The sequence below is a fragment of the Suncus etruscus genome, chromosome 19, assembly GCF_024139225.1.
Source record: "Suncus etruscus isolate mSunEtr1 chromosome 19, mSunEtr1.pri.cur, whole genome shotgun sequence".
Lineage (NCBI taxonomy): Eukaryota > Metazoa > Chordata > Mammalia > Eulipotyphla > Soricidae > Suncus > Suncus etruscus.
The window spans coordinates 8,130,284-8,149,640 of NC_064866.1; the positions used below are offsets into that span (position 1 = coordinate 8,130,284).

At 40.3% G+C, this 19,357-nt stretch overlaps 1 protein-coding gene across 1 annotated transcript; it reads left to right on the forward strand.

Annotated features, from left to right (window-relative positions):
* The first annotated feature begins 12,131 nt into the window (after positions 1-12,131).
* On the forward strand, positions 12,132-14,775 carry NHLH2 (nescient helix-loop-helix 2). The gene is made up of 2 exons (XM_049765954.1): positions 12,132-12,350; positions 14,003-14,775. Exon 2 carries the CDS (start codon positions 14,011-14,013, stop codon positions 14,419-14,421), a length of 411 nt encoding a protein of 136 aa, XP_049621911.1. The 5' UTR covers positions 12,132-12,350; positions 14,003-14,010; the 3' UTR covers positions 14,422-14,775.
* The last annotated feature ends 4,582 nt before the right edge of the window (positions 14,776-19,357 follow it).

Here is a 19,357-nt window from a genome sequence, read left to right on the forward strand (position 1 = left end):
ATTAGTCTCACTCCTGCTTAGGATGTAACAAACTCCAAGGAAGGATGTTCTCTCCTAACAATAAGAAAATACATATAAAAATCAAAATTATGTTCTCTATTAAGTCTATCAGAAAACTAAGATCACATGAAAATGGGCAACTTGCACTCCAAAGAGTGATAAACCTTCTAAGGAGAAAGAAAGGAGCTCACATATGGAGATTACATGAGAAAGAGATACAGGCTACAGAAAAAGGCAGGTGGAAATAGTTGTAATTTTAAGAAACTACCAAAATTTAATTATACATTAGTTTGCTTTCTAAAACAGTGAGGTCACCAACTAAAGGAATTTATACTGGAGCATGTGTCCTTATCCACAAATCTCTACTGAGGTCTTATGAGAAAGACAAAAGTAGAGCAGATTTAGAGGATGTAAGGGGTTCAGGTGCAAAGTACCATCATACACTGCCCCTGACTCATCTCAAAAGTGAAGCAGATGTGTTAAACTGGTAGGTGAGGGGAAGCTATTGGTGTTACCTAAAACATAAAATAAAACCTTTGTGGAAGAAAGGAAGAAGAGAAAGGGAAGGAAGGAAGGAAGGAAGGAAGGAAGGAAGGAAGGAAGGAAGGAAGGAAGGAAGGAAGGAAGGAAGGAAAGGAAGAAGGGAGGGAGGGAGGAAGGAAGGAAAGGAAGGAAGGAAAGGAAGGAAGGAAGGAAGGAAGGAAGGAAGGAAGGAAGGAAGGAAGGAAGGAAGGAAGGAAGGAAGGAAGGAAGGAAGGAAGGAAAAGGAGGGAGGGAGGGAGGGAGGAGGAAGTAAGGGAGGGAGGAAGGGAGGGAGGGAGGGAGGGAGGGAGGAAGGGAAGATGATGGGATGATGGGAGGGAGGAAGGAAGGAAGGAAGGGAGGGAGGGAGGATGATGGGAGGGAGGGAGGGAAGAAGGAAGGAAGGGAGGGAGGAAGGAAGGAAGAAAGGAAAGGAAGAAGGAAGAAAAGAAGGGAAGAAGGGAGGGAGAGTGTGTAGAGGTTCTGTAAGAAATTGGCGTGGTGTTCACTGAAGAAATCACAGAAAAGTAAGAAGGAAGGAAGGAAAAAGGAAGGGCGTAAATCAAGAATATCTCCGACAGAAAAGTACAATCTTTAATCTAAAATCTGAATCAAATCTCATTATTCTTCCCCTACTCAGAGCAGGGAGGAAAATTACTGCCCAAGACACAAAACTTCCCTGCCTGAAACAAAGCAAGGACTCAGAGTGAAGCCCGAATCTGAAACTCAAGCATATAACCCTTTTCCAAACCAAGACCTTGAATGGGGTAGAACTGCAGAAATCCTCTTACCTATAACACAAACCTAGCACACATTACCAAGCACCAACAATCTAAGGGGTTGAGGGTGGGACAAGCACGTGATGAAAGTGACTTATAGGAAAACTGAAAAATTATTTTTATTGAGAAAAAATACCAACACTCTGGCATAATAGCCCCCACTTAAATATGAGGAAAAGAATTTTTTTTTTGTTTTTTGGGCCACACCCAGTGATGCTCAGGCGTTACTTCTGGCTATGTGCTTGCTCAGAAATTGCTTCTGGCTTGGGGGACCATATGGGATGCAGGGGAATCAAACCATGGTCAGTCCTAGGTTAGGGCATGCAAGGCAGACACCCTATTGCTTTCACCATCACCCCGGCCCTGAGGAAAAGAATTTACCATTAGAAATTTTGGAGTTTTTAGTGTAACCATAGAAACTAAGGAAACTACATGTGCATGGAAATGTAAAAAAAAAATACTATGCCTTTAATGTTTAAGGAGTTACATAAGTTTTATGGCTTTAGATTGCTTTGTGTGCTGCTAAGAAATATTATAATGTGTTACAATCTGGGGACTTGAGGGACAAAGTAATTGTACATGGGTTCTGTTTTATTTATCTTAAAGTTCTTTGGCTGAAAGTTCAAAGTTAAGACATCAGCAAGGGGACTTCTGAGAATTCTGTTTATGGGTGATTGTCCTTCCACTGTAACTTTACCTTATCCTCTTTCTTTGCATCTTTGTTCTCATCATTAAAAATAAAAAATTAAAAAAAAAGAAATTAAGGAAGCTAATGGAACCATGAAATGCCTAAATGTGACAAGACATACATCAAGATATATCATTGTTAAGTTACCAAAAGCCAACAGAAAATAGAAAAAAAAAATAAGAAGTCCTAGGGAGTTTAGAGAAAACTTAATGGACTAGAGCACATATTTTGCATGCAAGAAGCCAAAGAACCACATGGTACCCTGTACACTAATAGGAGTGAAGCTTTGAACATAGAGCCAAGAGTAGTCACTGAGCATTTTTGGGTTTAGAGACCAAACCCAAAGCAGAACCAACAAAACCAAAACTCTTGAGAAAACAAATGCATAACATTAAAAACACATTTCTACCAGGTTATCAGAAGCCATTCTATAGGTTAGGAAAGAGTGGCATGATATAATCACAATTCTAATAGATAAAAATTTCTAGCCAAGAATGCTATACCCTATAAAATAGTAATTGATGAGTGATAAAGAAATAAAGACCCACAAATAAACAAAAGCAAATGGAGTACTACCACTTGCCCTGCATGATAAGAAAGGTTCAAACTGTTTGTCTGAGTTTGGGGGTACTCCCTATGGAGGTTAGGGGTCACATGTATGTAGGGGTGACTCCTTGATCTCTTTGCAGGTGCCACCCTTGATAATACTTAGGGGACCATATTTGCTGCTGGGACTTGAATTAGGGCTCCAGGTAGGCAGTCGCATGCTAGGCAAGTGCTTTAACCTTTGTACTATCTGTCTAATGATGTTCTTTTTTAGGAAGAAATATTAAAAGTTTAAGTATGGTGACAATAATACATAAAGAGAAACTTTAACAAAAATAAAATGAGACAAGAACCAGAGAGCTACTACACATATTAATGCATGTGCCATGCATGCAGCAAATTCCTGATCCTGGTTGGATATTGTTCTAAAAACCCCTAAGCACCACCAGCTATGACTCTAGAGATATCTGCATTGTCAAAATAGCAACAATGAACTTACTACACATTAATGTGTAATGAGAAGTAGCAATGCCAATAGTACATAAATAAAGAAACAAAACTATGTGCCTTTGCCCCTTGCATTAAAACAAGACTTGTTAGAACACATCTTACTTCCTCTAAGCTGATGGAATAATCTACAACAGTATTTTTCGCAGACTGGTAGAATCTACAATAATATTTTCCAAGCTGGTAGAATCAATAATAAATGCTTTTTAGTCAGTTATTTAGTATTGTGTAGGCTACAGATGTGTTTTGTCATTTAATTACATATGCCCTCTTTTTACAATAGCTCTTTGGTGTAATATTAAATGGGCAATGGGATTGTACTTTGGTGATTAATACTTGACTAGCAAGAATCCTATCCAGGAGGAAAGAATGAATATTTTTCTGATTTCTGTTGACTAACAAGAATCATCTCCAAGAGAAAAGGACAAGCATTTTTTTTATTTCCATTTATGGTAAGTGAAACTAATGACAAAGAATTTACAATACTCATATAAGGTTTAGATAGCTGTTGAATGATAGTGCTGACAAGTAATGTTTATTCTATAGCAATAAAAAACATGTCACACTTGATCTAACCAACTTCCTACTGTTGATTAATTTTTTGCTTAAATATGAAGCAGAACTCTTAATAAATCAAACTCAGTTCCAATTACTCTTGAGTGTGTTTGGTCTCTGAGTACCTACTCTTCACCAACTCCTCATTCCCATTCTCTTATCGAATAACCCTGAACCCCCTCTCAGTGCTGCCCAACTCAGCTGCACTGTGACAAATATTGTTGAAGAAATTGGGATCATCTTGAGGGACAATTTTCCAAGTGCAAAGGCAGATAAAAATACAATACAAAAATCCCTTCCTTACACCTATATTCATTGCAGCACTATTTACCATAGCAAGACTCTGGAAACAACCAAGATGCCCTTCAACAGACAAATGGCTAAAGAAACGGTGGTACATATACACAATGGAATATTATGCAGCTGTCAGGAGAGATGAAGTCATGAAATTTTCCTATACATGAATGTACACGAAATCTATTATGCTGAGTGAAATAAGCCAGAGAGAGAGAGAAAAATGCAGAATGGTCTCTCTCATCTATGGGTTTTAAGGAAAATGAAAGACATTCTTTCAATAATAATTTTCAGACACAAAAGAGAAAAGAGCTGGAAGTTCCAGCTCACCTCAGGAAGTTCACCACAAAGAGTGATGAGTTTAGTTAGAGAAATAACTACATTTTGAACTGTCCTAATAATGAGAATGTATGAGGGAAATGGAAAGCCTGTCTAGAGTACAGGCGGGGGTCAGGTGGGGAGGAGGGAGATTTGAGACACTGGTGATGGGTGGTGTTCTTTACATGACTGAAACCCAAACACAATCATGTATGTAATCAAGGTGTTTAAATAAAATAAAAAAAATTTTAGGAAACAAAAACAGCAAAAACACAAAACAACCAGAAAACAAAAGACAGTAATTTAGCTCCATGCATCATATTAAACTTGAGTAATCTAAACTCGAGTGTCAAAGGACACAAATGGGCTGTATGAATAAAAAGGAAGCATACATATAGACTATGTATACAAAAACCCATAATAGATATTAAAACAAAAACAAATTCATCAGTTGGAGTAATTATTTATTTATTTATTGGTTTTAGGGCCACACCTAGTGATGTTCGGGGGTTATGAGCTATGAGCTCAGAAATTGCTCCTGGCTTGGAGGACCATACGGGACACTGGGGATTGAACTGAGGTCCATCCTGGATCAGCCACGTGAAAGGCAAACACCCTATCTCTGTGCTATCACTTCGGCCTTGCCAGTTGGATTATTGAAAGCAAATATTATAGAGAGGAAAAGGCAGACTCTGCTATAGAGGGTAAAAAGGTGTGAGATATATCATCAATGGAGTCTTTCCTGGCTGTATAAAAGTTGAATCTCTGCTTTTCTGAACCACATGGGTGGAACTTGAGGTGAGTGTAGTATGCGACACAAATCCAAAAGTAAAAGACAATTACCAATTAGTTTCATTCAAATGCAGGATATTAATGAAATAAAATAATTAGCAAAACTCAAATACAACAACGAAATCCATAGTAGTAAAGGGGAAGGAGCATAGAAGAGAGGGGCTAGAGGGGATCTATTTAAAGTGTGTTTATATTGGAAACGTGGTAAGGGTGGTAAAATTGATATTTATATAGTGATGTGAAGCTGTAATCTAGATCTTTGTGTGTGTTTGTTTTTGTATTTTTTTGTATTCTTTTTTTATTTTTGTTGTGGCCAAAGTGAATTACAAATCTTTCACAGTGATATTTAAGGTACATAGTGACAATGAATCAGGGCCATTCCCACCACCAGGGTTGTCCTCCCTCCACCCCTTTTCCCAGCATGCATCCCAAATCTCCCTCCTTCACCCCCCAGAATACTAATACAACTGGTTCCCACTTGTACAGATTGCTGTGAATTGGGTATAGATTCTTTTGTCGGGCCCAGAGAGATAGCACAGTGGCGTTTGCCTTGCAAGCAGCCGATCCAGGACCTAAGGTGGTTGGTTCGAATCCCAGTGTCCCATATGGTCCCCCGTGCCTGCCAGGAGCTATTTCTGAGCAGACAGCCAGGAGTAACCCCTGAGCACCGCCGGGTGTGACCAAAACAACAACAACAACAACAACAACAACAACAAAAAAAGATTCTTTTGTCATTGACTTTGGGTTTTTTTCTTATTTTTTGTGAATTCATTCCAAAGAGGAGGTCCAGGATCCCACTTGCAATTCTCAAGGAAGGTGGTTCATGCAATTCATACCTGAATTGCCCCCACTAAGACTGAGATCTCCAGGACCACTTCAACCCTATGGTACTGGGTAACTGGCTGCAGCCAACAATGCTGGAAAACTATGCAGTGCAGGAATTTAACCTATGTGTTGTCTCTCAGACTCAAGTCCCCTACATAGTGTTGTAAGTCAATGATAAATTAGTAAAAACTGGGTTTTGAAAAGGTCAACATTGATTGCACAGTTAGAAAAATGAAGCATCCAAAGCATGAAAGAGAACCTCAAGTTTTATTGTCAATGTTTAAAATCACAGCATATACCCCCCCTCCAAAATATGGAGTGTTGCATGCTACCGGATTCAGCTCCAGAAGGACCCCCCCCCCAGTTCAAGAACACTGCCTGATTCCATATTGTTGAAAATCATTTCCCAAACTCAACAAGATCATGGTATGTGATGAAAAAAATAAAATAAAATAAAATCACAGCACGTTCAATCTAGTACTTTTAAACATTTCCATTAATATAATATTGAATGGTCAGAAGTAAACCTTAAGGTCTGTACCATAGCAATAGCTAAGCATTCTTGGAAGAGTTGAAATAGTACATAAATGCATTTATATGACAGTGAAATGCATTACTATGTTGGTAAATTTCACTGGTAGGCACCTAAGAGCTATTCCCAAAACCTTGAAGAAACAAGGATGAAAATTAGTTAAATTGGTTTAAACCAAATATTAATCCGATTTATGTAAAGTCGGATAAAAGAACAACAGTTATGTGTCAACTTTAAGTAACAAAATCAATCGTTAAGAAAGCTTTAAGGTCAAAATATATAGAAAATATAGTTAAAATGATATTTTAAAAGAGAATGACTTAGGGCCCGAAGAGATAGCACAGGGGCATTTGCCTTGCAAGCAGCCGATCCAGGACCAAAGGTGGTTGGTTCGAATCCCGGTGTCCCATATGGTCCCCCGTGCCTGCCAGGAGCTATTTCTGAGCAGAAAGCCAGGAGTAACCCCTGAGCACTGCCGAGTGTGGCCCAAAAACAAACAAACAAACAAAAAAAAAAAAAGAGAATGACTTAGAGAAAAATGTGTGTGTGTTTGTGTAGAACTGATGAGGAAAAGATTGCTTCAATCTGAAAACCTATACTATAGATTCAAGATTCCATCTCTAAGTACATTGGTACATTACAAGCAAAATATACTTATTAAATAAGATCTTTGCAAAATACGTTCAAAAGTGTATTGAAGTAGAAGTATATAATGTACCCATATAGTTAACTTTAAAAATGCTTTTCTTTTACAGTATAATCGAATCTTTGTAATAATTGAAACTTGAGGAGTATAAAGTTTTGTTGTCCCATGAAGATATATGCTGATTATTAAATGGCAGCGTACTTAAAGCATCCTTCAACTATAGGATCATTGTTCTAAATTGTTCTAAATTTATTTTTATTTGGTGATAAATGGCAATAAATGCATGCAAGTTGAATTTTAAAAATTAAAACATTCAAATGTCTCTTTAAGTAAGGCATTTAAATCGTGATACTTTTTATTACAAAATTTTGTTTTGGAAAAGGCATTTGAAGATATTTTTTTCATGACTTTTGCTACCTCAAATAATGCAAATACACTACTATTAAAATATTCTTTGTTTTAGTACTTGACATTTGGATATAGAAGTTTCTAAGCTATTAAAATATTTCTAATAGGGGCCGGGCGGTGGCGCTGGAGGTAAGGTGCCTGCCTTGCCTGCGCTAGCCTAGGATGGACCGAGGTTCGATCCCCCGGTGTCCCATATGGTCCCCCAAGAAGCCAGGAGCAACTTCTGAGCGCATAGCCAGGAGTAACCCCTGAGCGTCACAGGGTGTGGCCCAAAAACCAAAAAAAAAAAAAAATATTTCTAATAACAATTTGAAAGTTTGAATTAATTTCCTTTTTTTTATGTTTTTTTTTGTTTTTTTTTGTTTTTTTGGGCCACACCCTTTTGATGCTCAGGGGTTACTCCTGGCTATGCGCTCAGAAATTGCCCCTGGCTTGGGGGGACCATATGGGACGCCGGGGGATCGAACCGTGGTCCTTTCCTTGGCTAGCGCTTGCAAGGCAGACACCTTACCTCTAGTGCCACCTCGCCGGCCCCTTGAATTAATTTCTTAAAAATTATAACTAATTCACAATAGAAGGAAATTTGTTAAATAAATTTCAACAAATTATTGGCATATTTGATAGGTAATACAAAATATTGAGAATCATAACTTACTAATGTTGAACTTCTATTTCATTATTTGTATTAGCTATAAAATAACAAATTCTAAATTTATTAAGTTTAAAAAACAAGAACATCAAATCATGTTACATAAGGGTCAAATATACTACTTTGTGCTTCGTCAACACAAATTCAAACCCCAGCACCATCCATAGGAATTCTATATGGGTATAGAGCCAGGAGCAAATCTTAAGCAATGCCTGGAGTGATTTCCCTCTGATCAAAAATTATGTTATTATGGGGCCAGATATATAGCATTGAAGGTAGGGCATTTTCCTTGCATGCAGAAGGATGGTGGTTCGAATCCCAGCATCCCATATGGTCCCTTGAGCCTGCCAGGAGCAATTTCTGAGCATAGAGCCAAGAATGATACTATCTCATAGGTTTGTGGTAAAGATAAAATGGGTTAATATTTGCTGAGCCCCTAGACTATGTTGGACACATGAGAAGTGTTCACCATAGGTTAGTTGCCAGATACATAAATTATAACGTAGCTATAATACATTTGAATGCATCTATACATGCATATTTATACAGATATATGTATGTAAATATATATGCAGAGGCATTATAATCTGGATGAATATGCTGATGTGTTTATATTTTGTGTAATTCTTATACTTCTGGCTCTTGTATATGTTTATAATATAATTACAAAGTCATATTAATGGCCAACATTTATAAGCATAAGTTGTTGGCAATTATTTGTGCACTTTGTATAGATTACATTGGCTGCATTTGGAACAAAACATCTGACATAACATAGTTTGTTATTTCCATTTTACAGATAGAAAACTGAGGTCTGGAAAGGCAAAGTAACTCTTTAAGTTCACCTCCCTAGCATATCATAGTGACAAAGTCGTTTCTTTTTTTTAATATATATTTTTTATTTAAACACCTTGATTACATACATGATTGTGTTGTTTGGGTTTCAGTCATGTAAGTCTTGTTTCTTTAATCAAGGTTTTCCACCTACCCACTGATTTAATAACATCATTTAATGTTACTCCTAGTAGTCCATAATATCTCTATATGTAGAGTTAGCATGTTATAAAATCATCTCATTACAGCATCCAACCTCTGAAGTGAGTGCAGTAAAATTATTATCCTGGTATTTATAGAAGAGAAAACTGGAACCAGAAAGGTCTCTGGGTGCAAGTGTTTCTGTGTCTCTGATATTGGGTGTCTCTGTATGCAGGGAGTCACATATGTACTGTGTACTTACACAGTCTCAAAGATGTTGGGGGAGATGAGCTCCCTACTCCCCTGAAAGCCTATGGGGAGACTTGGGGATGCAATCTAGAGTTAGGGCACAAATACATAATATGCAGTCTCTAAAAGGTTCTATGAAAAGAGGACTTATGGTGTGCACAGAAGGAGAGACCATCTGTGCCAGGAAGGTCTGAGAAAAGGCAAAGGGGGCAGCAGGAGTGGGGGTGGGGCTGGGATTCCGGGAAGGGAGAGTGCAGTGTAAATCTAGGTTTGTACTCATGATGTATGGATCTATGTCTGCGCTCTTTACATAGCTTCCTCTTATTGTGACTCATGCACACACTCAGGCATGAAGTGGGAACAAAGAAAAGTCTAAATCCCAAGGAGAACGAGTCTGGATCAAAGTTCACAGCCCCGATCTCATATACCCACCACCCTGATTCAACTCCCCCCTTTCTTTTCCCTTCTTCCCTCACACCGAGGTAACCAGAGATGCCAGTTGCTACCCATTCAAGCAGTTGCTTCGGGAGCTGTGCTGATTAAACCCACTAGGCTTTTCCATCTGTCAGTTTGGATGTATAGTGGTTTAATAGAAGCAGAATAATGGAGGGTGAAGAGGACAGGTATCTGTGGGTGTCCATCTGTGGGCACACTTTTTTTTTTTCTGACTCTGTTTGAGTATTTAGTGCTGCCTAGTCTGGGCTACACTCGGTGAAAAAACAAACAAACAAACAAGATCCTTCTTTCATCTACCTTGGTGAAAGTTTACACATCAACTCTTTCTATATTAAACTTCCATGGGGTTGGTTTCTGCTTGCAAATAATGTCCACCTGATGCCCCCTGAACTGTATTTTTGTGCTGGAACTGGGCAAAGACAAGACTAGAAAGCATCTCTGACTGTCTAGGCACTCTCTTCCTTTCCTATCCTCAACCCATGTTGGTCCAGAAATATGCCCTAAGAAAAACTCTGGTGTGCAAAGACAAGACAAGTAGAACAGGTAGCTGCCATGGGGAGCCGAGGAGGTTATTTCCATGATAGGCAGGTAGCCTGAAAATAAACCCTTCTTCAGACAAAAATCTATAAAAGGGAGAAGGAGAATTCTTTTCTCCATAACGTTCCCCCAAGGATTTAGGGAGGTGTAGAGGCTATGATACTTTTATTTCTTTTAAGCTTGCACAATCAAAATAGCTTAAAAAAAAAAAAAGATTGCAAGCAATGCTATCTCTGTAAAGTGGCAAAATAATAGAACCAAATCCCCCCTTGTTTTATAAGGCATATGAATTTAGAGCCATGGGGTTATGTAAGGCAAAGGTATTATGTGTTAGAATACACTGATGATTTGTGTTTGTTTATATTCTAGCCCATGGTACTACCACACAACTAGATATTTGCATGTTAATATAAGTAAGAATGAGCCCCTTTATATTCTGGCATATTTTAACTTAGCAAAAGAAATAAGATCAAACATATTTAGAAAATTAGGTTGGTCTTTTACAGTGATCCTAAAAATTACAATACTTGGATTCTGTCCCTAGTTCCATCAATGACTTAATCTATTAAAAGGTATTTTTTAAGAATCATAAACTGGAAAATTAGTCCAGTGATAGGCTAACTCTCAAGAATATCAATACGTTTCATAGGTCCTATAGAGTTTAAGATGCAAATGATCACAAATAAAAGTTAGCTGCTACCTCTCTGTATATATTTATCATGGCACCTTTGATATATTTTCATGTTCTAGACATAAATATTTCCCTAAGCCTTAAGGGAAAATATGCTTTGTAACAAGCCAAAGGATTCTTCTCCAGTCAATACGTTGTTTATTTGTGCTTAAATACCGCACCAATGATTTGAAAAAGAGAGATGGTTTGTTTATAGCCAGTGTCTGTAGAGGCGAAGATTTCTATCACGGCCTGATTTCAACTATGATATTTTATGGCATAGATTCAGTGGAATTTGATCTGCTAAAATATTTGGGCTGTGAAAACTCCCACACTGTGACAGATGTCAAGTCCAATTAAGTGACTCGTGTCCAGGTTTCTGTCCAATAGGATTTCCCATTAAATATCAATTTGGGGGGAAAATTCCATCCCCCTTCTTAAGCCTTTATCTCTTCCACCATCTCCAGGCGGAATCAATTGGTACCAGGAGAAACAAGAAGCCACCGGCCTGCCTGCCTCCTCTCCCACCCTCTCCAGGCTTCCTCTGCTTCTCTGTACGGTTATTTTGGGAGACTTTTCATCAACCCTTCTCCAAACATCACCAAGCCATTGATCCTTATGTATTTTTCTATAAGGTAAAAAAGGGATTGGCTGGGGAGGGTGGGGGAAGAGGGAACCGAGCCTTGAAAGACTTTGAAACTGGAAATAAGTGTCTGTTTAGGCAACATATAAATAAAGCAGGAAAGAGGAAAGAGAGGCCCCCCGAGTTTCAGTATTGTGTTTCTGGAACTGGGGAGACATCAGCTGAACAAAGCCTTATTCCAAAAAAAAAAAAAAATCACTTCTGAACAAGGACGCATCTCTGCTCTTTGCACTTCCCACTTTCTGCTCAGCTGTTTTTTTCTTTTTGAGGGATGGAAAAGAGTCCAAGGAGAGCGGAATCTTATCTTAAGCATCTTTCCTATTGATTCTTCCGCTCTTAGAAAGTGAAGGCATCAGTCCTTTGAGGTGACTCTCGTTATTTCTGCATCTCTTTTGTTATTTATAGAGACCCAAAAGAAGAAAAGAGGCACGCGACTTTTCAGCACTTCGTTTAAAAAAAATAAATAAATAAAAAGTGACAACGAATTCCCGGAAATATTTGAGAACAATTAAAAAGAAAAAGACTTTTTTTTTTAATCTCTCAACGAAGTGAACAATCACTCCTGCGTCCATCTGCTGAGCTATTACCCTTCCTCGCCGTGGAGATAGATCAGCGAGATGTCAGCTGCGTTTTCCTGTTTGAATATCATAAAGATGTGCTGCTTTTAATATATTTCGGAATTTCTTCCCCACCCCGCTCTTTCCTGGAATCTTAACTCTGAAAGATTGGAAAAAAGATTACCAGAAAGGCTTTTACAAGGTAAGACTTCTTTAAATCATCCCCCAAGTTCATAAGTAAATTAGATAATAATTTCTATTGAATCTTTAGATCTATTTCTGTGAGATGGTAAAAAAAATGAAATGCACTTACTACATGCTTTCTGTGATTATTTTTCTGAATCTGGAGGAAAAAAATATAAAATGCTTTTGCTCAAGAGCAACCCAGGAACTTTTCTTTTTCTTTAAAAATCAAACTACAATCATGCTGTGCCTTGTTGTGATTGTTTTTTTTTTTTTTTATTTCCGTTGCTCGCCTTTTTATGTATGCCCTTTTCAGCCGATTGTGTTGGTGCGAGTTGCTCTTGTTTATAAATGCACCCTTCCAAATGCCCGGAGGGAATCCCACGAAATTCGGATCGCTTGTTTTTATTTTGCCTTAGAGGTACCCCTTTTCCTACCAGGGAAATAGAAATCCGTTTAGGAGCCAAAGTCGCTCCTAAGCCAGTGCGGTGCTGGAGCGCATCACACCTCCCCACACCTCCCAAGGCTTTTGTTTCTCTAGAAGCAAAGACTCTTCTCCCGCAGCGGGCTTAGGACTTGCAGAACCTAGGTCCAGCCTTGCAGCACCGGGGCGCGTGGCCTGGCACTCGCAGGTGCCTTCCCTTCTTGCCCGTACCCCCACTTTCCCCCAACCCCGAAGCCTGGGGTTGCTGGAGGCTCCTTCTAAGAGGCTCTGAGCCAGGCCAATCTATGCCAGGGAGGGTCCATCCTTTTCATGAGGGTTTGTTCCACTAAGAAAGGCGCAGGACAGAAGGTCGGCTCGGGCCTGGAGGCCCTGAACATCTGTGGGTCCCCAACTCAGAACCCCTGAACTTTGCCTGCGGTGCAGCAGCTCTGGTGGTGGGGGGTCCCCTATCACTTTCCAACCCACCCCCTGAACCTTTCCTTACAAGCCTCTCCCCCAGCCCAGACCCGGCCTCGGGCGCTTTCCCCAAAGAAGGTTTGTAGGTTGCTGTGCGCATTGTCTTTCCAGGGTCTCCAAGTCCCCGGGTCCCCAGTGCGCACGGCTGTCTGGGTGACAGATGGTACTCCGGGCGCCTAGGAGGACATTAAGAGTCCCTGTGTGATGAAAGGCGACTCCACGTTTGTTTAGTGGGTTCTTTATTCTTGCAGAGGGGCGCAAGAAAGGGGAGGGGGGTGCCAACCTTGCCTTGCCTGGCTTCTCCTCATCTTTCGGGCCATCGACTCAATTTGCAATCCGGAGAGCGAGCTTGGGGCTGGGGGTGGACCCCAACTCCATCACCTGGGGGCTCCCCTGGAGCAGAGGAAGCCTGGAGAACCCCAGGCCCTCCAGGCGGGCGGCACTGTCTTCTCTCCTTGCCCCACCACGCCCAGCCTGGATGCGCCCTGGTTTGGGGAGGGTGGTTTGCTGGGAAGACGCGAGGGTGGCAGCTTAACCAGGGGTCTCTCGGTCCAGTGGAGGTTCTGAACTCCATTTGCGACTTCCATTCTGGACCGACCTGGCCTGCAGAAACAGCTGTGGAGAGCCCCATGCGTCCTGTCCGGCTCTCTCTTTCCCCTGCGTCTTTGGCTGGGGCTGGGGCTTGCTGCGCCGAACCGAACCGAACCCGAAAGGGAACCCCCTGATGGTTCTTATTGATTGACATATATTTATTTTCTTTTCTTCTCCAGCCTCCAAAATGATGCTGAGTCCGGACCAAGCCGCAGACTCGGATCACCCCAGCTCTTCGCACTCGGATCCGGAGTCGCTCGGAGGGGCAGATGCCAAGGTGCTAGGCAGTGTGTCGGACCTGGAGCCGGTGGAGGAGGTCGAGGGCGATGGCAAGGGAGGAGGCAACCGGGGGACCCTCTACCCGCACCCCCAGCAGCTGAGCCGGGAGGAGAAGCGACGCCGCCGGCGCGCCACGGCCAAGTACCGCTCGGCGCACGCCACCCGGGAGCGCATCCGAGTGGAGGCCTTCAACTTGGCCTTCGCCGAGCTCCGCAAGCTGCTGCCCACTCTGCCCCCCGACAAGAAGCTCTCCAAAATCGAGATCCTGCGCCTCGCCATCTGCTACATCTCCTATCTCAACCACGTTCTGGATGTGTAGTAGGTAGAGGAGGCGTTTTTTGCGCGCCCCGTGCGCCCTGCAGCCGGTGCCAAACCCCCCTGGAACCCTGCGGGGATGGAGGAGAGGGTGGCCAAGAAGGACTTGTACGGAAGCGAGAAGCTCCCACGGTGGCCTCTAGGGCCTGCTGGGTCCAACAGGGGAGGTGGGCTTGTCTGGAGAGCCCTCCAAACTTGCAAAATGAGGGGTCTTGCATGGGGAGCATTGTCCAGGCCCTGCAAAAGAAGCTCCTTCTGGGGGGTGCCTAGCTCCCTTGGCTTCTCCTCCAGTGTTAGGATCCCTCTAAGGGTTGTTTGCTTTAGCTCTCTGGAGACTTTAAGTCCTCCCCTACTTTAATCTTCTCCCCCCCCTATCTTCTTGTTTCAAAAGAGGGCTAGATAGATAGGTTGATCAGAAATTATTCTTATCTGATAAGTCGCCCAACATTACAGGCAAGGGAGGACTTCTCCCTCCATCCCTCCAAGTCGAGGTTTCAAAAAGCAAATTTGGAAGGCCAACCAAGAAAACTTTCCCCATTCTGTTTTTTAAAAAAAAAGAAAGATTATGTTGGAAATCAAGTCAAACAGACCAGCCTCGTGCCTGGTGAGGCTGAAAACAGACATGGAGAACACCCTAGGGTGGGAAGATGTGAGTTTGGTGAGATTGGAACCCCAAGGTATAATACTCATGTAGACAGGAATATCCATATTTAAATGGAGAATTTAATATTTGATTGCTTTTCAGGCGAAGTGCCCCTTTATATATCCAAAAAAACATCTATTTGTGACCTTAAACATGTGGAACTATAGGTGCAGTTAGATTTAACAAAAATAAAACAAAACAACCTATTTTTATTTATGTTAGAAGGAGTAGAGTATTTTTTTTAAGACATTTATTTTTCAGAGTGGTGATACTTTTACTTTGGATACGCTGTGCCAATTTATTTATAGTCGAGTGTTTACACTTTTTCCTGTGAAATAATTAAGTCTAACTTTTTACGTGTTTGTTGAGATGATACTGTGGTCTTTTCTTTTGGATCTAATTCTATTGCACTTGTATAACAAATCTCCCACTTCTCCCTGTTTCTAAACATATTTTATATATTAAGATGTTCTTGAAAGGTTCCTTTGTTGTGAGATCAGAAACTCTAGCACTTCACGATTATAGTTTTTTAAAAAAAGTGTCGTTATTCTTATCTGTAGTGTCTGGAAAGTACAAACTGTTTATAAGGAGAGTAGCTTCTTTCTGTGTGTATGTGTGTGTGATGTTTGTGTGTGCGATAATTTTAGGAAATTAAGTTATTTTCCTAAAAAAAATTCATAACTACTTTCCTCTGTGACAACCAAAAAAAAAAGTCTATAACCTGAAAATGTTTCATGTCCTCAGCTGTGAAACTCTTAAAAAAACAAGGAGTGTATTTTAGAGACAAGGGAAAAAAAAAAAAAGAACACATCTGCTATCCAAAGATTTAGTCTTTTTCAGGGTTTTTTTGTGTCTCTGTTGCTTTATATAATGCAATATTTTGTAGTGAAAAATAGATAAAAATCTGGTTTCTATCTGACGAGTTTTTCATATCTCATGAATGGTGCGCTGTTTTGCATATAAATAAAGGTATCAAATAAAGTCCTTGCCTTTATTTTAAGCACAGTGTCTAAAAATAATGATCTTACTGGCTGGATATGAAATATCTTTGTGGACTGAATTGCTCAGAGAGGCACAATGAGGGAAAAAGGAACAAAATAAAACCTGAAATATTTATGTACTGAGACATTTGATGCTCTTCCTATCCTTGGACTCTTATCAGTCTGTACTTATGAGAGGAAGTCTTCTTAAACTACCATCTGTGACCATATATGTACCTGAAAAATTTTCATATGAACTCAGGTATAAAAACATATAAAATAGGTATGCTGACCCAGCTTTTACCAGTAATAACCATAACATCATTTATTTTAATAGATTTCCTTCATGAGGAGAAATGTCTGATGTTACATCGAAATATTATTTCAGCCAATGGATTCTTTTACTCTGATAGATTCTTTTCCTCTAACTAACTTTTAGATGAGAATTGGGAGACCAGGGCCCAGGGAGTTTGGCACTAAGTCACAAAGTTACTTTGCTGCTTTAATTAAGTGACAAGATCTTCAGTATGATAACACTGTAATCTCATGTCACGGAATAAGAATAATGTGTATATTACAATGGAGGCACTTGAACGTGTAATCAGAACACAGATTCAGGATATGATACCTTCAAATAAGAAACATTAAATCCTGAGCCACCTTGTTGTATGAAGAATGCCATCGACAAGAGTCTATAACTAGTTTTAAAATGTGGAAGATTCTACCTTCAAACAGAGATAGGTAGATAGACAGATGATAAATAATAGATAGGTAGATGATAGATAGATAGATAGATAGATAGATAGATAGATAGATAGATAGATAGATAGATAGATAGATAGATAGATGATAGGTAGGGTGGATAGATAGGTAGATAGATGATAGATAGATAGATAGATAGATAGATAGATAGATATTTAGAGTAAAACATACTCTTATGTGAACCATTGATTTTATGTGTGCACAATATGAACATTTTCACGTTCTACCCAAGAAAATTATGGACAGAGTTTTGGTTTTGTTTATTTTTGCTCAGGGTCATTCCTGGCAGGGCTCAAAGGACTGCATATGGTGCCATGGATTAAATCTGAGTCAGCTGCATGCAAGGCAAGTACCCTACCCACTGTACTTTTTCTCTGGCCTCAATTGAAATCTAGAGCTTACTTGGTACTTAACTTCCTTTTTTCTATGAATGTGTAAGGAAGCACATCCTAGGATTTGAGAAAGAATGGCACTGTCTTTGGCCTTCATGTATGACAGTCTAGGATACTATATAGTATAGGCTGGTCTCCAGGCCTGCAGGCACATTCAACCCTCTAGACTGAATACTCACAACCTCCCACCTCTGAAAGTGTTTATCCCAGACCTCATATGATTACCCCAGACCTCATACTCTGTGACAGAAAATTCATCCATTATTCTATCCCAAGACAATGAATTTGACTTCAAACCTCTGAAAATCTGAAGTCTCCCCTGTTTCTATTTATGGGTCCAGTTGCCAGTGGATCAAAATACAGCTCCAGCTATCCTTTTGGAGGCACCTGAGAATCACTCCCTAGGCTAAGGTTGGAATTGGGCAGAAAATATGGGAACAAAAGTAGATAAGAACCATCTCTTCTCAACTATGCAGACCACGTGATGCCAAAGAAGATTTTTGCAATCTGATTTCCAATCCAAGGTGGCTGTGCATTTTCCAAAGAGAACAACAGTTCTGTGGCACTCTGCTTCTAAAACAGGGGTGACTTACCCTTGGTAAATTGTCAGGTATCGTTCAATCCTGGGTAAGGGGTCGTTTATTTACAGAATAATGATGATGTATAAACATTCAGTCTTCCACTGAATACATTGAGGACCTATTGTGTGCTGGGCATTGTTCTAGAAGCTGAAACACAGAGCCACAAATGAGATTCAAAGTCTTGAAGAAGAATAGTACTCTGACAAAGAAATAACACTGTGATTTCAGATATTGATCAACCTCTTAAAAACAAAGCAGGCCAAGGGTATAGTGAATGGTGCATTGGGGTGCCAATGTAGGTTATTGTAGAGTTGTTCTGCAAAATCTTTCTAAAGCTGTAGGTCATGAGAAGAGATCTAGATGTGATTAAACACTCTCACCCCGTCTTTGATTGCTCTCCAATCTTTCCTTCCTTCCTCCCTTCTCTTCTTCCTCCCTCCCTTCCTCCTTCCTTCCTTTTTCCTTACTTTCTTCTTTCTTCCCTTCTTTCCATTCTTCCTTTCTCCCTCCCTTCCTTTCTCTCTACCTTTCTCCTTTCCTCAATTCCTTTATTTCTTCCTTTCTCCCTCTCTTCTCCTTCCTTTTTTCCTTTCTTGTTTCATCCTTCTCTCCTTCCTTCCTTCCTTCCTTCCTTCCTTCCTTCCTTCCTTCCTTCCTTCCTTCCTCACACCTCCCTTTCTTCTTACCTTTCTTCCTTCTTTCCTTTCTTTTTTCCTTCATTCCTTCTCTCTCCCTCTCTTTCACTCTCCCTTTTCCTCTCTGTCCCTCCCACTCTCTCCTTTCTCTGTCTCTTTATCTCTCTTTCTTTCTTTATTTTTTTTCTCCTTTCACATCGTGGATTAAACATAGGGCCTCCTCCATCTCTGAACCACTGAACCATAGCTCTGAATATATACTACCCTTTTATTTTACATCTAGTTCAAATATTCTATACTAATTTCACCAAAAACTCATCTCCTGCCACAGGTAGAGTCCTCCTTCTACTCCAGTCCAAATTTTTTTCTCTACAGACCTGGGAACACAATTCTTCCTGAGTTTTTATTCCTTTCAGTTCTGTTACCAACTGTTCATCCATTTTTAGGATGTTGTGGCATCCCAGAAAACTTAACTCCATCTGGCCAGGCAGTCAAGGTCACCGATGCTAAATATTTTAATGCTCAGGTATATTTTCCTCATTCTACGACTTGCCGGAGACATCCAGAAAACAATCTTTTTGTTTGTTTGTTTGTTTTGTTTTTTTTGGTATGTGTGCAGTGCCAGATCTCACTCCAGGACCTCACACATGCAAGCAGAAGCTTTACCACTATACTATACCAGAGGCATGGGGCAAAGTCTTGAGCAAAAATTAAAATGCCCTTCCCTTATAGAAAGAGGATCAAGGAAGGGCAATAACTGAGAATAACTGGAGAGTTCTAAAAAGGAAGAGATGACAGGATCAATGAATTGTGTATGGGAAGATACAACGCTCAATAGCAGTGGAGGACTGGGACAGAGAACTGGATTATTATTGATAACTTGGGGTTTCATGCAATGGACCCATTCTGGGTTTATCACCATTAAATTCCAATGAAGTTATAGCCTC